This window comes from Alosa sapidissima, chromosome 13, assembly GCF_018492685.1.
Source record: "Alosa sapidissima isolate fAloSap1 chromosome 13, fAloSap1.pri, whole genome shotgun sequence".
Lineage (NCBI taxonomy): Eukaryota > Metazoa > Chordata > Actinopteri > Clupeiformes > Clupeidae > Alosa > Alosa sapidissima.
The window spans coordinates 9315045-9334102 of NC_055969.1; the positions used below are offsets into that span (position 1 = coordinate 9315045).

Sequence of the window (19058 nt, forward strand, 5' to 3'; positions counted from 1 at the left end):
GAGCGACCGTTTAGCCTACCTATCCTCATGGTTGTGGAGGATGATCATTAGCAGCTGTTAAGTCTTTTATTCTCAAGGTGGCCTAATGGTGTAGCCTAGGCTACTGTCTACGAAGACGTAGGCTAAAATACAACTATCTACAGTCATCCAAAAATGAATTGCAAGAGATGGGCTATGAAGGGAAAAAGTGCAGCATTTTAAACATGGCAAGAATATTTTTACCAGAACAGTTTTGTCTCGTGTAATTCGTGCTTGTGGAAATTAATCACCTATCTCCTGTCCTTCTATTTCAAGTTATCATGAGTGTCATTTGATTATATAATCACAACAAATGCTAATAAATGAAAACAGAATAGGCTTCTGTGCTATAGTCTACAGGTCAGTTAGGCTAACTCCCGTAATTGATTAAACCTAGCACTACAAATTGATTAAACCTAGCACTACAAATCATCCTCAGGAAGGAAGAGGCCAAAAAACTGACATTGAAATTGGGTTTCAAGAGAGAAAGAGCAGGATATGATAAGTAAATGATTTGTACTTGTTTGCTAATGAGTGGGTGTAGTAAAGGAGTATATAATCAAACAACACTCTGATACCAATACAGAGAAATGAAAATGACCACGACAATGACGGCCCCCGTGAGGTCTCATTCCAACAAATTCGGCCCACTGCCTGTATGAGTTTGACACCCCTGGTCTAACGTCTACATGCCTACCAAAACCTGTCGCTGTTCAGTTGAAGCTGAATGATCAAATATTGTTTGATTTTGTGTCAACTTTCAGAGGGAAGACGTTCCTTTCTGGCCAAATTTCACAGCTTCTAAGAAAGTCTATCGTCTTCGTGTAAACCAAGTTTTGAACAGAGGAAAAAAAGCAGGTTCTCCCATAACGTTATCGATACAGATCAATGCACCAAACCAGGGCGATTTTAGCGAAATAACGTTCCTGTGAAGGCTATCAAATATTGAACAATGGGATAACGTTTCATCATCACCTTTATTGATGCCCGAAATGTTGACATTGCTGAAATACAGAGATGTAGCCTACTGAGAGGCAGCTGCAGACAACGATGTTCAATGGGTTCAACTTGTCCCTTGCCTACCAGATGGATGTAAACAAAGCTATAGAACCTAGAATGCGTCACATGAAAAACGTTAATAAGAGTGTGTTTGTTTTGCCCCAGCCATGCCATGTGGTGTACACAGACTACCGCCCCACTCCCTTGCAGCACTACATCTTCCCAGCAGGGGGCGACGGACTTCACCTTGTGGTGGACGAGAATGTAAGTATATATCGGCTGTCAGCCCAGCCGCTGGGAACCAGCACAAAGAATAACATCTTCATACCAATCCAGCTGGCTATTTACGCGCATTGTAAATAACATCTACCCCCGTGTTGATGTTCTCAGCACTTATTTTCCAGATAAGGCCCGTGTCCAGCTCAGGGAAGGCATGCGTTTAAAAGAGTTTTTTTTTTTTTTTTTTCCCCTCTTAATCCATTATGGTTGTTGGACAGTTAGTTCTATGCTGTCACTTGGGCTCTTTTTAAATCTTGTGTTGAACACTAGTCCCTGTTCTGAAGCCTGGCCCCAGGGCAGCGTTCCTTTTCACTGTCAGACTCTGGGAGGCGTCAGGTGTCGTTTACATTCTATTATTAAGTAGGGCGCCCTTAGTCAGGGTGACTGTTTTAAATTATCCACATCATGCATGCTATTTAGACGGGAGAATGGAGGAGTTACATAGCAACTATGTTATCTCTGTACAATGTGTGCTGACATAAACGCATGATGAGATACAATGCGGCCATGAAAACACATGCATATAGGTAGCACAGCTTCTAACTCTGCCCATCTTGGTCCATAGAGACTTCTTGTCCATAGATTCAGCTGGGCAGGTGTGTTAGATTTAGAGCTGGATGTCGTCAAAGACACTATGTTTTACAGAAACCGTACTCTTACGGTGATAACAGATGCACTGGTTTGTTTTTGGGCCGACATGTGTTTGACGGGCTACTCTTGGCTTGATGCCCCCCCCCCCAGGGCGAGTTCAGGGAGGACAACTTCAACACGGCCATGCAGGTCCTGCGGGACGCCGGCGACTCTGGGGGGAGCAGTGGAGGGGGGAAGTGGGACCCCAAAGGCAGGAGAGGAGGAACGAAAGGTAAGAACTAGACACGCACAGGAGGGGGTGGGGATGACTGTCACGAAAATATTTTTTTGACCCCTCTCTATCTTTTGTTTTTTATAGTAGTTTTGGTAATATGAATGGATTCTTCATTCTATTTGATTATCATGGCCTAGGTTTGCATCCAGAGGCATCATGTTGCTACATGAATCAGCTGCTTAGTTTGTGTTCCCTGTTTTTTGGCCACCTCATTGATTGGCCCAGTTTTGAAGCCTGATGTGGTTTAACCAAGAGGATTGGGATGATTAGTCGTCACTGACCTGGCCCACTGTTAGCATCTGTATTCTGTCAGAAAATTCTTAGAAGGCCTAGATTGTTTGACTGATGCTACTCTTGCAGACCGGGCAGATGGATTCCCTGTGCTATTAACACTGGCAATAAACGGCAGAGACAAGAAAAGTTGTCCGCAGTAGATTATGACTCTTCCTCTCCTCACTCATCATCAGCAGAAAGCGAACAATATAGATAAATAGCACATACAATATGAAGTAGTTGAACTGTTTTGTTACCGGTAGGGATCGACCGATATATCGGCCGGCCGTTAACGTTATGTGTGGTGTTTGTGTGTATCCCTCCCTGAATGCCTCGTCTATAAAACTGTATAAAACTGTCCATTGTATTTAGGGAGCTGCAAATAGCTAAGTTGTAGGCCTATGCGGTAGCGGTAGCTGTTACGAACACTGGCCAATCATATGATTAAGTAGCCTAATGCCGACGTTGTTCCGTGGTATTTGTGGGAGTTTAATTCAGCGACCACCTGGCTGAGTTTTGGACACGTGTGGTGTGTGTTATACGTTGTTGAATATTAATTCGTGTTAACGTTTATCATGTTCCAGACATAAATGTACCGTGTATGAATATGAAAATAAAATTGAAACCATGCAGTCTTAAATTACAAATCAAGCACTTTTATTTCAGCTACTTTTCAGTCTTATTGTTTTCTTAAATTATTTAAATGTGTTGACAGGACATATTGCGATGACCTGAATTATGTCTTATAATATGTCCGCAAGCAATGCATCATTAAGGCTGTGTTGTAGGATGTTGATGAAAGCCTTCTACCCATGTACAGTTAACCATATGCAGTGCACCCATCCATAAGACTTGAATTGAGACTTTTAACATTTGTTATCATTTGTGTAATTATGTGTAATTTGTATGATGTATATTGAGGGACCAAAAGCAGTATCGGCTCCATATATCGGCTCAAGAAAATCGGCTGATAAGGCTGATGGAAAAAAATCGGTATCGGTACTGGCACTAAAAAATCCATATCGATCCCTAGTTACCGGGCAGTTTTAGTAGCACAGTATGACCTTTCCTTAGAAGGCAGTTGAATTCTCATCCTAACAGAATGTGTCTGTCCTCGTGACTTGACTCGTTGTCTTTGTCCGTGTGTCTGGTGTCAGGCCCGTCCAATGTGTTTAAGATCGTCAAGATGATCATGGAGAGGAACTTCCAGCCGGTCATCATCTTCAGTTTCAGCAAAAAGGAGTGTGAGGCCTACGCCCTGCAGGTTTCCAAGCTGGAGTTCAACACAGGTACGTACATACGCGCAATTTGCGTATTGCACTTGGTGAGAACACACCACAGGATTTTCATGGTGTAAGGCTAGGTTTGCTACATGCATACACATTCACACAGCATTTGAAAAAAAAACGTGTTTGTGGAGAACTTCTTAAGAATGCAAGGTCACAGTTGAGTGTGGGAAGTTGCGCCAAGTGATGTGGCGTACCGCCTACCTAATCATACCATCCCACTGCAGAAACATCTCCAATGCCTTCAGCCTCTGCAGTGTTAGCAATGCTGCTCAGCAAATCTTTCACGTCACAGAGGCGTTTGTGTTTATATACAAACATATCACAGCTCTCTCAGAAGTTCTACAAAGAAGTTATATTTGAGGCTGCCTGCTCAAATTGCACAGCTCTCCTATGAGGGCCTAATGGTCTGAGTAACAGGAAAGAGCATGTGTGTGTAAGCGTAAGAGAGCGTGCCAGAGAAACGCGTGTATGTGAGTCATGAGTCTAAGTGCGTGCATGTGTGAGACTGTGCGTGTGAGGAGGAGAGAGACACACAAGAACCACACACACACACAGACAGGTGAGGGGGTGGATGGGCAGTTGGAGTGAAACAGACCTGAGAGAGAGCGCACAAGAGAAAGTGAGTGGGAGATTCAGAGACGGTAAGATGCAGAGATGAAGGCTAAAGTGGGCATGAGTGAGTGAATGTGAGGTGAGTCAGAGAGGGGGAAATGGGTGGAGGAGGGGCAGAATTACATAAATGTACCAACAGGGCATATGATGCCATCATTTAGGCAATCCCTAGCGACATAGAGGGCTTTTCCTGGCACAGGCTGAGCTGTGGAATCACAGTCTCTGATGAACCCCAGTGGCAGGTCTCCCTCCCTCTCTCTCTCTCTCTCTCTCTCTCTCTCTCTCTCTCTCTCTCTCTCTCTCTCTCTCTCTCTCTCTCTCTCTCTCTCTCTCTCTCTCTCTCTCTCTCTCTCTAGAGAGTAGAAGGGAGACTTGTAGAGTGGAAAAATCACAAGTGCACGCCATTCATGTTATCAGATGGGCTGTGTGTTTTGGCATGCGTCCGTGTGTGTGACCCCGTGTGTATTGTCAACAGCATGGAGAGAGTGAGGGCGTGTGTGTGACGGAATCTTTGTATGTGTGTGTGTGACAGTCTGGCCTGTAAAAGAGGTCAAAGGCTTGTCCTCTCTCCAAATTCTCCACACCACCTCATTAGGCGCTTCACAACAGAAGTTCTTCCAGAGAAAAACAAAAAACATACTGAAGTACTTAACAAAACAAGTGGAATACCCATATATAAATCTTCCATCTAAAAAGGGCCTCTTCATATTTACATGTGATGGTGCTAGCTGTCAAACATTTTTGTTAAATATATATATATATATATATATATATATATATATATATATATATATATATATATATATATATATATATATATATATATATATATATATATATATAAATGTTCACTTTTTCAGAGGAAAGCTGTGATTGTATCTCTGTTTTTCTCTCTTTCTTCAGATGAGGAGAAGAAGCTCGTGGAGGAGGTCTTCAACAACGCCATTGACTGTCTCTCGGACGAGGACAAAAAGCTCCCACAGGTCAGTGCGCTTTGCTTTGCCAAACAACAGGGGTGCAGCCTCACGTAATCACTGCGAGAGCCTTTGAGATGAGGTCAGCGCTCGTAAACCACAGGCCTGGAGGGAGATGTTTGCCTTGAAAGCCTCAACTCGTACTTGTCATGCTGATTTTCTGCAGGACGTTTGTGTGTTATGCCGTTTCCACAGTCCTAAATGCCACATAAACCCAATGATCTGCATTCACCTTGAATATTTCTTTTTAATTCTGATCCCCTTAAAGTGTATATGCTGTTACCAATTTAAGGCTAATGAAAAATACAAATGCAACATTTGCCTCCGTGCTTGTTTTTAACCGTGTAATGAGCTCCCTGCTCTGTCCCATGTGTCATTTATGGTGACCCAAGATGCTACTTGGGCCCTCCTGACTACCAGACGCCAGACACAGCACGCTTCCAGTTACCCAGCATCCACTCAGCAGAACAGCGCCATGTTTCTCTCCAGTTTCTCTCTCTGCATCTTGTTTTAGCCGCTATGCCCTGACCTTAGATTCACTCACTTTGCGTTGCGTTACTGCACGCCAGTGGGTTTTCCCGACAGTCGGGGGTGTGTACTATGGTGTTTGCCTTGAAGCCATAACCGTAATTTGATTGGCTGGTGCCTTGCGTTGCTGCCTGTTGGTGCAGCAAAAGCAAAAAGTTGAACATTTCTCAACTTTTTGACAAAGGCGATGGGAGAAAAACAAAACGCAACGGAACCACAATTCACTTGGGCAATGGATGACATTAGCCGGCATAAACAACGTAAACGAGATGCATCTCCAGCACTGCATTCAATGCAAGCGTCTGTGGGCGCCCTAAGAGAGGTGGCATGGGGTTGCACTAACTGCACTGAAGAAAGGCCAGTCTTGTTCTGAAGGAGAGCACTGCTGAGATGGAGAGCAGTGAATGGGTAAAGAGGGGGAATACAGAGAAGTGTGCCATCATGCCAGCCTGAAACCCCTGCCCTGACCACAGTGTGAGTGTCAGTAACATGGCATGGCATATACAAAACAATTTAACATGTTCATCTCAGAGCGGTCTATCTGTGTGTGACCACAGATTCAAATAGGGAGAGAGAGGAAGTGGCAAACAATCGCAGGCAGTATTGCTTCTGCAACTTTGTGGGGCAACTAGATTGCAGATTGCATCTGTATTTTGGCATTTCATGATTCAGTTTTTGTACTGTATTTGGTCAGAAAGAAAACTTGGTTAGCCTACATAATTTGGGTTTTGTGTGTTCCAGTTGTTTGCAACTCTGACAGTGGAAAGTTTGTGTGTGTGCATTATTTATATATATATATATGTGTGTGTGTGTGTGAGCTGAACACCAGCAGGTGTTAGTGGTGCTTCCCCTGATTCCTAGATCAAAATCACAGTCATGGCGGTGCTGAGAGTCTGCCATTACTACATGCACACTGGCACGGCACATGTGCCCACCATCGTGTTTTACATCCACCCGTCACCTTGTGTCACTCGGAGTCATTTAACAAGGCTAGCAAACCACCAAACTTTTCACACTCTCGCTCCACTGTTCGAGGCTGTAGCCGCTGGTTTCAGTGACGCATCTCAGAACCTCGACCCCAAACCCCCCTCTTCTGCTCACGTTCTTTTTCTGTCAGTACTGCCGCTCTGGTTTACATTAATACTCGCTCGCTTGGCTCAGCTCACTAGCTCCTTGCAGTCATCAAAGCTCTTGCATGTGAGCTCAGTCAGTGGGAGAGTTTGTGAGTCACAGATGCATCGCTTTTCCATTGCAGGGGTCGCGGAAGGTCACCGCTCCTCTATCCCTTCCCATTCACATCATGTTCTTAACGTCCGTTCGATGCATACTCCGCCCGACCCGTAATCTGGTTTGGGAATCGTGTTAGCGTTTCAAGGGTTATTTGTGAACGTTTGGGGACGGGCGAAGAAACATTGCCGTCCAGAACATGGAGACAGAGGTGTGCTATTTAAGGCTGGTCTGTTCAGTGTAGCGCCTGTTGCCAGTGAATGGAGTTTGTCATCCAGAAGGGCTTCTTGGCCTGAGTGACTCTAGCGCAGGGTGGAGGTTTGAGAGCCTGTGTCCTTATTGCTTGCATATCCCATGTTTAGTTAAATGAGGTGTGATACCCTTTTTTTTCATGCCTATGTTACGTGTCTGTAGGTGGAGCATGTCTTGCCGTTGCTGAAGAGAGGCATAGGGATCCATCATGGAGGTCTCTTGCCCATCCTGAAGGAAACCATCGAGATCCTCTTCTCTGAAGGCCTGCTCAAGGTAGGCCTGTCTGTTAAAGATCATTTTTGTCTGAAAAATATCCATCAGATAGCTAGTCCACCTCAGCATCAGGCTGAAAGATGCACCAGTTTCCTCCATGAGCATGTGCCATTCAAATGAGCCAAATGAAATTCATCCTGCATACAAGTGAGAAGACTATTAAATCTTCATTAACACATCATATGACTATCTAGCCAATTAAATGCCGTGTTCATCTGCATGCCTTGGATTTGTGTGCTGTTTGGTCAAAGGAACTGTGGAAGACATTTAAGCTCGTCAGCTGACCTGTCTCTATGTTCTGATAGAGGCCACTAAAATAGAGGTTCTGAGAAAAAAAGACCTTGACTGGGAGTCTCCATTTCTCTGTAATCAGCAACCAAAATTTCAGCTCTGGTGAGACGTCTGGTTAATAAAGTTAGGAAACTTCCGAAGAGACCCGCATCCATACCTGGCAATTATATTTCTGCACCAACAGCACTTTCAAAAGGGGGATGTGTGCTCTCCTGTATGGTCTACCTCTACCACAATACATCAGCAGGAATTTCTGAAAACCTCTTGCATCAGCTTTAGGGACATGTAGGAAGTCCGATCTTGAAAATGGTTTAGCCATGTGGACGATGTGTAGCACTGTTGAACTAGATGCCCTGTGAGTTCCTGTGCTGATGTCACTGTTGCCCTGCAGGCTCTGTTCGCCACGGAAACCTTCGCCATGGGGATCAACATGCCGGCTCGCACCGTCCTCTTCACCAGTGCCCGCAAGTTTGATGGCAAAGACTTTCGCTGGGTAAACACACACACACACACACACACACACACACACACACAGAGATAGACAGATAGACACACACAGACAGACTGCTCTGAGATAAACATGTTAAATTGTTTTGTATATGCCATGCCCTGTTACTGACAAAAGGCTATTACATACCTGCCACTCCCGACCGGTAACGTGACAATGTGATGTTAAAATGACGTAGATCTCTCTGGCGCGCCAGGATTTTGGCCGGGTAGCGCCAGGTAGCGCATTTTTTTCAGCTGAGCGCGCCAAAGCTGAAACCGGAAGATGGACTAAAACAGGAAAGACCTAATTCTTCATTTAAACCATGGGGCTCAACTGTGTTGTGTATGGATCCAAAACGCTTCTCTTTGAAGTAGCATTCTGACAACGTCTCCGCCTCGTTGGGGAGGCAGTATTCTGTCAATTCCCCAGAATTTCAGTGTGGCGCAAGAGCCATGATTCACCTGGACATAGTGGCGCGCTATAGCATAGTCCATGTTTTGGTTTCGTATCGCGGCTTTGTGCTCAGCAATTCTCTTTAAGTGGGCGTTTGGTTTGTCCCACATATAACAACCCGCAAGGACATTTCAGAATATACACCACATGGGTAGTGTTACAGTTTATAAAAGCCTTGATGATGTATCGTTTCCCAGTGTGTGGATGCGAAAAGTACTTGGTGTCGTTAGAATTGGAGCAGTGAGTGCAACGACCGCATCTGTAAAATCCCTGAGGTGGTACTGATAGCCAGGTTAGCTGCTTAGGAGGACTCGTAGATGTGTGTACCAGTCTATCGCTTAAGGAGCGGGATCTCCTAAATGAAATTAAGGGGGGTTCAGCACAAATGTCTTTTAAGGATGGGTCAGTTTGTAAGACATGCCAGTGTTTTTTGATGCGTTTTATTTCCCCACTAACATCTGAAAATTCCGTGGAGAAACAGAGACGCGGAGCTGAAGCGCGCCTAGATTTCTCAAGGAGGTGTGGCCTGTGGGTGGATTTGGCTCGCTGATACGCTGCGGAGATGTCAACTTCGGCATAGCCGCGTTCACGGAATCGATCAGCCATCTCCACGGCTTTGATCTCAAAGTCAGCTTCAGTGCTGCAATTTCTTTTAAGGCGCAAGAATTGACCAATTGGGATGTTTTTAATCAATCTCTTAGGATGGTGACCGTCTGCTTTGAGGAGCGTATTCCTGCTTAGAGGTTTGCGGTAGATGGTGGTCTCCATATTGCCTTGGGTATTTTTCCGTATAGTTAAGTCCAGGAAATCTACATCAGTCGTTTGTGCACCTTTTAATAAAAAAAAAAAAAAAAAAGTTTAAAAGTTCTCTGAGTGCTCCGGTCATCCCTGGGTGTAGTCTCTCTGAAGTGGCCCAGCCAGTCTTTCTGACTCTTTAGTCCCTGACTGTGAGCGCCGATAAGGCTTGAGCGCAAGTGACACCTGTCTTACAAAATCTCTTTCCACTTTAGGAAATTACACAAACTCAGCTGCTAGCTAGCTAGCCAGCTAACTAAATTGTTTAAATTATTACAATTTCCCTCGGGATGAATAAAGTATCTATCTATCTATCTATCTATCTATCTATCTATCTATCTATCTGCAGACACTTTGGAAACCTGATGGTAATGATGGTAGTTGTGAATAGCAGCAACCGAAGTCTGAAGTACCATCACAGAGGCTAGCCTCTGTGTAACGTAGGTAGCGATAGCCTTTTCACAACAGCGACACCTCTGTTCAAGAGAATATTGCAAATAGTGTTGCGACCACCACGCGCGAGTATAAATGGTTACGCCGCTCCCGTGAGGTCACATTGTCGCGATCACAATTATTTGGCAGATGCCTTTGTCGATTGTGCACCTATTTAGGACCTATTTTTAAATGGACTTTGCCTCATGCAGGCCCTAACAGCTCATAGCAAGCTACTGAAAGCATCTGTTATTGTGGGAGTGAGCCATTAGACATGTTCGGTCAGGCCAGGTGGCACCACCAGGAATGCTGCCAGCCATTTAATACTGATTACTGAGACCTATCCTGTAATTTACCTGTATAACCTGATCGTAACTAGATACACCTAGAACACCTTTCCAGACGTCGTAATTGATGCGTTGCCGTTGAGGTTGTTGGGTGTGAGAGAAAGAGAGAGGTGCAGGTTGGTGCATCCAAGCGACAGGTTTGTGTGTTAGGGGTGCTAGAGTTGGGGAGAGCTGGAGCCTCCTGTCGATGGCCACGTCCACCACTGCCACGTATTGTTTACAGGAGCGCTCGGCTCAGGACTCAAGCTGTTCTGAATAAAAAATGGGGCTCGCTGCCTCTCCTCCCCCTCTTTTTTTTCTCTCTCTCTCTCTCTTGCTCTCTGTCTCTCTCCTTTTTTCCTCTCTCTCTTTCTTCAAGAAGTGAGGAGGGAACTGCCATCCAGGGGAGTGTGTGTGTCTGTGTGTGTGTGTCTGTGTTTGTGAGTGAAAAGGGGAACATCTGGTGCACATACAACTCCTGCCAGAGACTCAGTCTGTTCTGGTCTCTTTTCTCCTCTCTTCTCTTCTCTTCCCTCCTTTCCTCTCCTCCTCCTCTCATCCCCTATTTTCTCTGTTCCTCTCTCTGGCATTTCTCTCTTTTTTCTATTATTCCTTTTTCCCCTCATAGCGTTTCTCTGCTACAGCCCGGAGGTTTTTAAACACCAGCGGATGAAAATAAAGATGCAATGTGAGCCGAGAGTGGACTGCAAAACCCCTTGGCGCTCGCGTCAGCATGAGGGCATTAGTGTATTAAATTAGTGTCCCGGGGAGAGGGAAAAACAATGGGCTTTAAACGAGTGGAACAGCACGAGGGCCTCGACCTCTACTGGAAGCGGGAGCGTCTATCTGAGGTAGAAGCCTGCGAAGAGCGAGAGAGAGAGAGAGAGAAAGAAAGAGAGAGAGAGAGAGAAAGAAAGAGGCCCTAATTGAAGCCATGTGAAGGCCAGAGGATGTAGTTGCGATTTAGAGTATTTTTGTTTCAAGCCTAATGGGTCTTGTTGGGTCATATTGTATTGCCATAGATAGGAGTCCAGCTTTACTCTGTGAACAATGTTAGTTTTCTTGGTTATCAGCGAGTACTGCCTTATTGAAGCGTGTTAAGTCAGTGACCAGTGTTAAGTCAGAAATTATGAGGTTATCTGTGGTCATCGCTTGTGAATAAGATGTCACTACCCCAGTGCCTTTGCATTTCCCTCAATCAGTAGGTCATGATACTCTTGTGAATAGCTACCATGGGTCCCTAATATCAGCGTGTGTGGAACAGACCTGTGAAAATGTGAGGACATTTTGAGTAATTTCTTCTCCGTATTGGTGTGTGTGTGTGTGATAGATCACGTCGGGCGAGTACATCCAGATGTCTGGGCGAGCGGGCAGGAGAGGCATGGATGAGAGGGGCATAGTCATCTTCATGGTGGACGAGAAGATGAGCCCTTCCGTGGGCAAGCAGCTCCTCAAGGTATGTCAATGTTCTCTCTCTCTTTCAATTCAAAATCAAATCTCTTTCTCTTTCTTTCTTTCTTTCTTTCTTTCTTTTTTTCTCTCTTTCTTTCCTTTCTCTCTTTCTTTCTCTCTCTCTCTCTCTCTCTCTCTCTCTTTCTCTCATTCTCTCTCTCTCTGTCATTCTCTCCCCATCTGTCCTTCCCCCTTATGGTCACGTTGTTCTGTCTCTTTTTCTCCTCTGCCCTTTCGCTGTATAGCTCTGTCCAGATCCTGTTATTGTCGATATGGCCGAGTGAGGTCATTACTTGGGCTTTATGGGAGTTCAACTCATGACCTGGCTTGCAGAAACAATTGAGTAACTTTGGACTTTATCTCTCTGTAGCCCTGTTCCTCCTCCTCCTCCACCAATCTTTAATCTTCTCTAATCTTGTGTGGGGTCTCTTGACGTTATACTCCCAAAGTTACAGTTATGCTTCCCATTCTAGGCCCGTCATGCTGGATGGGCATAAATAAGGTGCATTTGTGCAACCACTTTAGCCATAAAACAAAAACAGGCAGTAACTCAGGCTCACCAATAACCCCCCCCCCCCCCCCCCCCCCCCCCAACCCAATCCCACTGATGTCACCATAAACCAGTCCCTGCCAGTGAGTTCATAGCCAGACTTTGCTTTCTCTCTATATTTCTCTCTGTCCTTCTCTTTCTCTCTCTCCTTCTCTCTTTCTTTCTTTCTCTCCTTCTCTTTCTTTCTTCCTGTCTTTCTTTCTTCTCTTACTCACACACTCACTCACACAGACACTGTGTTAATCTCCACCAGGACGTGGGATGTTGGAAGCCTTGTTTGGGGGGGAATTGGCCCCACAGGGGCCTGTAACTGGCAGTGCGAGTGAGGTCCTTCTTGCACAGGGGGCTCTGTGGGAGGTCACTTCACCCTTTTGCTGCCCTGGTGGCACTGCCATGTTGGCACACAGTGGGGGCACAGGCACAGTTTGTGCAATAGCAACCCTCTCAGGAGTTGTTGTGATCTCGTGTGTGTGTGTGTGTGTGTGTGTGTGTGTGTGTGTGTGTGAGTGAGTGAGTGTGATGCTATGTGCCTTTTACAACAGCCCCGCTGCATTGGACGCTGAAAGTTGATCTTGGGTCCGCCGCGAGAGGGGTTGACGGCTGTGCCGGGAATCGCTGTGTAGCATGAATCATCTGGCACGCTAGCACCCCATTTGTCCTCGCTGAGCCTTGCTAGCTCTCTCTTTCTCCATCTCACTCCTTCATTCGTTCTCTCTCACTCTGTGTGTCTCTCTCTCCTTTTCCTTAAGAAGCTGTCGAAGCGGCAACCTCCCGTTCTCTCTTAGAACCCCTTTACTGTGCTCGAGTGCTTTGATTTGTCGACTCGACTCTGCGTGTCTGTGTTTGTTTCTCTGACATCTTGCTCTACTACTCCTTGACATTGTCTGGCACCCTGTCATCACAACCAGTCAGAAAGTGTGAAACCCCTAATTTATGTATGTTTGCAATGGAAGTGATCTCGCCAATACTTTAATTTCCACTGTGAGCTGTAGCACATTGGAGGTTTACATTTATCATTAGGTGGGGCGGGGGGGGGGAGATCAGTCATCCGTGGAATGAGAGTCGAAAGATAAAAATAATATTGCTGTTAAGTTACTCGGTATAACCGCGTTTATGTTTCACAAATACACCATCAATCAAGTTAGCCTCCCCCACTTAACCAATAGTAACATTATTTTTCGTTGGACGTATCGTTAAGCTGGAAGACAATGCTGGAAATTTAGATGAAGGTCCACTCTTTGGCTTTCCCTTTACTTAATTTAAAAATAATTATTGGCCGTTATAAATGCTGATACCGATAGATCGGCAAATGGTTAATATCGGCCGATAATATCGGCACACTGATTTTATGGGTTGGGCTCTAATGAATATACACCGATATGCTGTGGTCCACCTACCAATGACTAAGTTGTGGTCCACTTGATCACAGAATGAGAGAAATGAGTCCTAGCCTAGAAGAGAACTTCAATGAAAATCCTCAATTGCAAATAGCTTTTAGACTCGGACTAAGCTTAATCCAGGTGTGGGATGCTGACCAAAGGTGTCTTTGAATTTAATGCGAATGGCATTTTGCACCTGAGAATAGCACCTAAGGTATGAGGATGGTTTGAAAAGGCTCAATATAACTGTCTCCCTGTCTGTCTTTGTCTGTCCTTGTCTGTCCATCCACCTATTGTCCATGCCAGGGCTCGGCGGACCCTCTGAACAGTGCCTTCCACCTGACCTACAACATGGTGCTGAACCTGCTTAGAGTGGAGGAGATCAACCCCGAGTACATGCTGGAGAAGTCCTTCTACCAGTTCCAGCACTACAGGGCTGTACCCGGCGTGGTTGAGAGTGAGTAGTGCAACTGACCTCAAGTGACCCTGAGAGAGGTCGTTTATAGAAACGGCACACATTTTATTGGAGTCTCTCTGCCTTGATGGTTTTCTAAAGTCCCTCTGTCTGTCTGATGTGCATTGTTAGCAGTTCAGAGGACAGCCGTCTCCGTAAAAAAAATGCAGACGAGATGTCCAGCTGGTCGCTAAGAGGTTTTGCTTATGCCTTAGTCAGAGTATGCAGCTATTCATGGAACTGTTTGTCAAGCATTTGGCCATAACCCGACATCTGGGCATGCTGTAGGCACCTTATTAACTCATTAATGCTGTAAGACCCACTGCCTCCGAAGACATGCATCTGTCGGTGTTCAGATGAAGTTGTTCTCAGTGTCATAGCTATGCTGTGGACGTCATTCCATGTTCTGAGTAGGGAGAAGATTAAAGCCCCGTTCACACGTACAAGAGTCCAGTGACGGGAGACCACGGAATGTTGATGTAATTCAGCGATAACAAGTGAAATAGCCACTTGACTTGCAATGCGAATCATCAAAGTTAAAAAAGAATTCAGGCGACTGGCGAAGAGCAAATCTCTGGCAATGTGAATGCTTAACACACACAGACACACCACAAACACATCACACCACACACACACACACTCACACACTTTTTTTTTTTTTTTTGTGGCAGAGATGAAGAAACTGGAGGAGCAGTACAATGCCATAGAGATCCCGAACGAGGAGAGTGTGGTCACCTACTACAAGATCCGCCAGCAGCTGGCCAAGTTGGCCAAGGAGATCGAGGGAGTTTGTCCGCAAGCCCAAATACTGCCTGCCTTTCCTCCAGCCCGGGCGGCTAGTAAAGGTCAGGACCTATTAAATGTGTGTCCGTGTGTGTGTGTGAGAGCGAGAGAGAGGGAGGGTGTCCAAGGGAATGAGGGAGAGGCAGAGATCATTTTTTCACATTATGCTGTTTTCTACATTTAGGCTATACATGCCTGGAAATGTATTTGAGCAGATTTAAAAAATATATATAATTCGCTCAGTTCTTTGAAATCCTAGTCCCATAAAAATGTCTGCCTTTGTAGCTACATCAGTCAAATTGGAGTCTTCCCCCCAGTTACTCCAGCTTGTGGTGGCTTGGTTGGTTGTGCACCAAACACCAGTTGCTATAATTCAGTGGTCCCCAAACTACGGCCGCCCACCTCATGTCCGTGGTATATAGCATCGGGCCCGAACTGGAGTATGACAGTCAAACTATAACCTCTGTAATTTTCTCTCATTCATTCTCTAAGGCGAGTCTTAACAGTACACATGTAATACTTTTTTTGTCCACTGGTGGTTGTTTTGCCGTTGTTTCGAGTTTGCCATTGGAAACGGAATTAAATGTAGGCCTATCTGCAAACAATGTATTGTAAAGTATTATTAAAGTTTAGCAATTAATTGTTAATAGGTGTACCGGTAATTTCTATTCAAGTAATTTCTGGGATAATTATTTCTATATTTTATTCACACTCGTTCAAATGTTCACGAATGCAAAGACGGCAAAGTTCCCACAGCTCCTCACCAGATGAGTGCAAGTTAGAAAGGTGGTCATTTCAGATGCTTTTTCCAGCACTTCATAAAACTCTCCTAATTTGATAAACTTTAAATTATTTGTAGGATATTGCTTGTTCACAACTTGAGTTCAGAGTTCACAAATTCCTAAAATATACTTTTAGAAATGCTGAAGTCTCTTTATTAGTGTTATTTGAGCTATTTCCCATGTTCCACATTTTATATTGATATGGCATGATGGCAATATAAAAAAAAACACCGCTAACAATGGTATTAGATTTTAAAATGATTAAATAAAGATCTTGCTTGTGCCTGTTGAGGTGTCCACGACCATGGTAACCTTGACGGGGACAACAAGGAGGCAGACATAGTGTGGACATTTTTGCCAATCAACAGACCCCAACTAAGGTAGACTGCCGTTGTTCACAGCACTAAGCTATTTACAGTTACTGACATACTCCTCTGGCCCTCTCTTAGAGCCAGGCATAGTGAGCTGACCCTCTGAAGAAAATGTTTGGGGACCACTGCTATAACATCTTGCTCTTTGCTGCTTGATCAGGTCTTGTTGTGTCCTTTCCCAGGTCAAGAATGAGGAAGCTGATTTTGGGTGGGGTGTCGTCGTGAACTTTTCCAAGAAGACAAATGTCAAGGTATTTGTCAGACATATCCTGCTTTGTGCTTATTTTTGCGTATTATTACAGCAAACATTCATTTCCCTTGTACTCTGTGGTTTCCAAAGGGAAATTCCAAATTTTCATTCCGTATTCCACTTTGCATATACATTGACTTAACCAAAAAAATTCAGAATTGAGCCATTGCAAGGCAGTCTAGTCGGCCCCTTATCTTTGTTTTTCTTCCTCCCGTTAAGGGAAATTAATTTAGCCCTAGTCATGGTCTAGAAATACATAGGTATGAAATATACATGAAGATCTGCTTATGAAGGAACGTATACACAACCACATCCAGATTTTAGTACCCAGCTACACGCCATATCCTAAGCAACAGATTAGTTTCAGGAGTGGTGAGTACCTCCCAAACAGACTTTGGAGATAAGATGGGGAGTGTGTTGCGCAAGTCTGCCCTGCCCCAGCCAATTCCTTGGCCCGAGGAAGCCGGTCAAGTGACAGGAAATTCTCTGGGCATGAAAAAGGGATGATGTTTTAGTTGGCCTCCACCTGCTGAAGACCCAGAAGGGCTGTAAATGTAGCACTCAAATGCTAATTAGGAATCTTCTGGAACCAAGATGATTGTGAGATGAATGTCTCACACAGAGTTTCTGCATGCCTCAAAAGTTAGGGGAAATTACTTGGAATTTGAGACAAATGACAAATTGGAAGAATGTGAAATGTAGCTGAAGTCATGAAGAGCGCTTGGATTTCCTGTCAACAGTTACATAAATTTCTATTAAAGGGTGTTATTCCGTGCAAGTCGTAAAGTAGTCACATTGAGTGTTTGCTCCTTAAGGCTGCTTCCTGTTTAGTGTTATGTCTTCATACTTTTACCCCCAGAATGTTGTGTCCCTGTCACTATGAAGTGGAGTGTTTATACAATTTATAATGCCATTTAAAAAAAAAAACTGTAGAAATGACAACTGTGCATGTTTGTCTCTCACTCTCCTCTCTCTCCTCTCGCTCTCCCCTCTCTCTCTCTCTGTCTCTCTGTCTCTGTCTCTCTCTGTAGGTGGTGGATAGGGATGTGGATCCTCTCTATGTGGTGGAGGTTCTGGTCCACTGCAGCAAGGACAGCGTGAAGAACGCCGCCACGGAGTCCTGCGCGTCCCGTTCCCACAGGGGAGAAGGGCGAGATGCAGGTGGGTGGAGGGGGGCAGGATGAGTACACCCAGCAGTCAGCCCCTGGTTTAGCCATTACTCTGTCATAACAACATGCTGTTTTTGTTGCTGTCAGGCTTTGATAAACGATGCCTCTCCATGCCTCTTGTTCTCCTAGCAAGGCCAGTTTTCTCGTTTATTTTCCCTTCTCTGAGAGAACATTGTTAAACGGTCCAGGATTATTGAGTTTGGCTCCATTAGGAATCATTGGCATGGTCAAGGGCCACCCCCCTCCCTCCACCCAATCCTCTCGCCCCCTCTTCCCTAAGGACCACCACAGAGTGTACGGTCTTCAGGAACTACAATTGAATAAAGCTGAGTAAATGACAGTAATGGCCGGCCCTCTGCAGGCCGAGACTCATTGTCAGGGTTGGGAGTCCGGCCTTTTCCAACTGCAAAAACAAACAGCGCCGCTGACCGCCCAGGGCTCCCCGGCTAGTTGTTTGCCTTTCAAGGGATTACAGAGTGAAGATAAAAAACCTCTCTGCTCTAGGTAGCCTGCAAGTGTGTGGAACAACAGCTTGATCGTCGTTACATTTGAACGTTGAGAAACGAGAAGCATTCATTGGATTTGCATAATGGTTTAACTTCTCATTTCGCTTGCACTGTACCAAGAGCTATGACTGCTGCTTAGCTTGAACAGTCATAGCCCCTATGTTTCCACTGAAGCCGTTTCTTTTGAGGGCTTCATCATGTGAACCTGACTAGCTGTGCTCTCACTAGCCTCTGTTCCAACACCACAAGAGTCATGGGCCCATGACACAGGCAGGAAGTGGGTGGGGTGGGGGGGGGGGGGCTCTGAAGGTCACATCTACATTTACATTAGCATAGCACATAGCAGGCCTCTTTATCCAAGCAGGCTCTAGAGTCTGTACTGTACTGTACATGTGAATGCTGGCATTGTTTCAGCAGCGCACACGGCTATACTCCGGGGAGGACACAAGTCTCGCAACCTGCCATGGCGGAGGCATGGCACCGGGCTCTACCGAAGCCGGAGGAAGCGCCACAGCCGATGGGCCTCGATAACCCTGTTTATTGATTTTGCCGTAAAGCAAACTTCTGCCGTTTTTTTAAATACCCTTTACAACGTGAATGGGCTGGTTTGTGGCTTGTCCAGGCCTGTATTGGGTTTGACTGCCTTCCAATGAAGTAGGCATTGTAATAAAGTGTGGAGTTTACCCATTATGTGGTTGTTTCTTGAAGTCGTGGATGATTAAAAAATACATGTTGCACTCTTATGCAATAATTTGGTTTGTAGTAATATTTAATTGTTCTCATCCATCATGTGTAGTCTTCAGTTGTCTGTGTCCCTCTGCTGCCTGCATTGCCGGTCTTGGGTCACTTCCTGTTAAAACAAAGATGTTGTGTCTGAGACAGAAAGGAAAATGACAGACCTACATGTAAAATGGTGGAAATTGTATTCATTTGATTGATTTTAAAATAAGATGTCTGTAAAGACCGATGCTTCTAAGCCAGCCTTC

At 45.1% G+C, this 19058-nt stretch overlaps 1 protein-coding gene across 1 annotated transcript in view; it reads left to right on the top strand.

Annotated features, from left to right (window-relative positions):
* mtrex (Mtr4 exosome RNA helicase) overlaps nucleotides 1-19058 on the top strand; it is a 37190-nt gene that overhangs the window by 4494 nt on the left and 13638 nt on the right. Inside the window, 13 exon segments of the mRNA XM_042058585.1 lie at nucleotides 1183-1281; nucleotides 2038-2158; nucleotides 3592-3723; nucleotides 5239-5318; nucleotides 7479-7589; nucleotides 8272-8373; nucleotides 11707-11832; nucleotides 14064-14214; nucleotides 14883-14995; nucleotides 14997-15056; nucleotides 16330-16398; nucleotides 17429-17518; nucleotides 17520-17562. Of these exon segments, the coding sequence (XP_041914519.1) occupies nucleotides 1183-1281; nucleotides 2038-2158; nucleotides 3592-3723; nucleotides 5239-5318; nucleotides 7479-7589; nucleotides 8272-8373; nucleotides 11707-11832; nucleotides 14064-14214; nucleotides 14883-14995; nucleotides 14997-15056; nucleotides 16330-16398; nucleotides 17429-17518; nucleotides 17520-17562 (1297 nt within the window).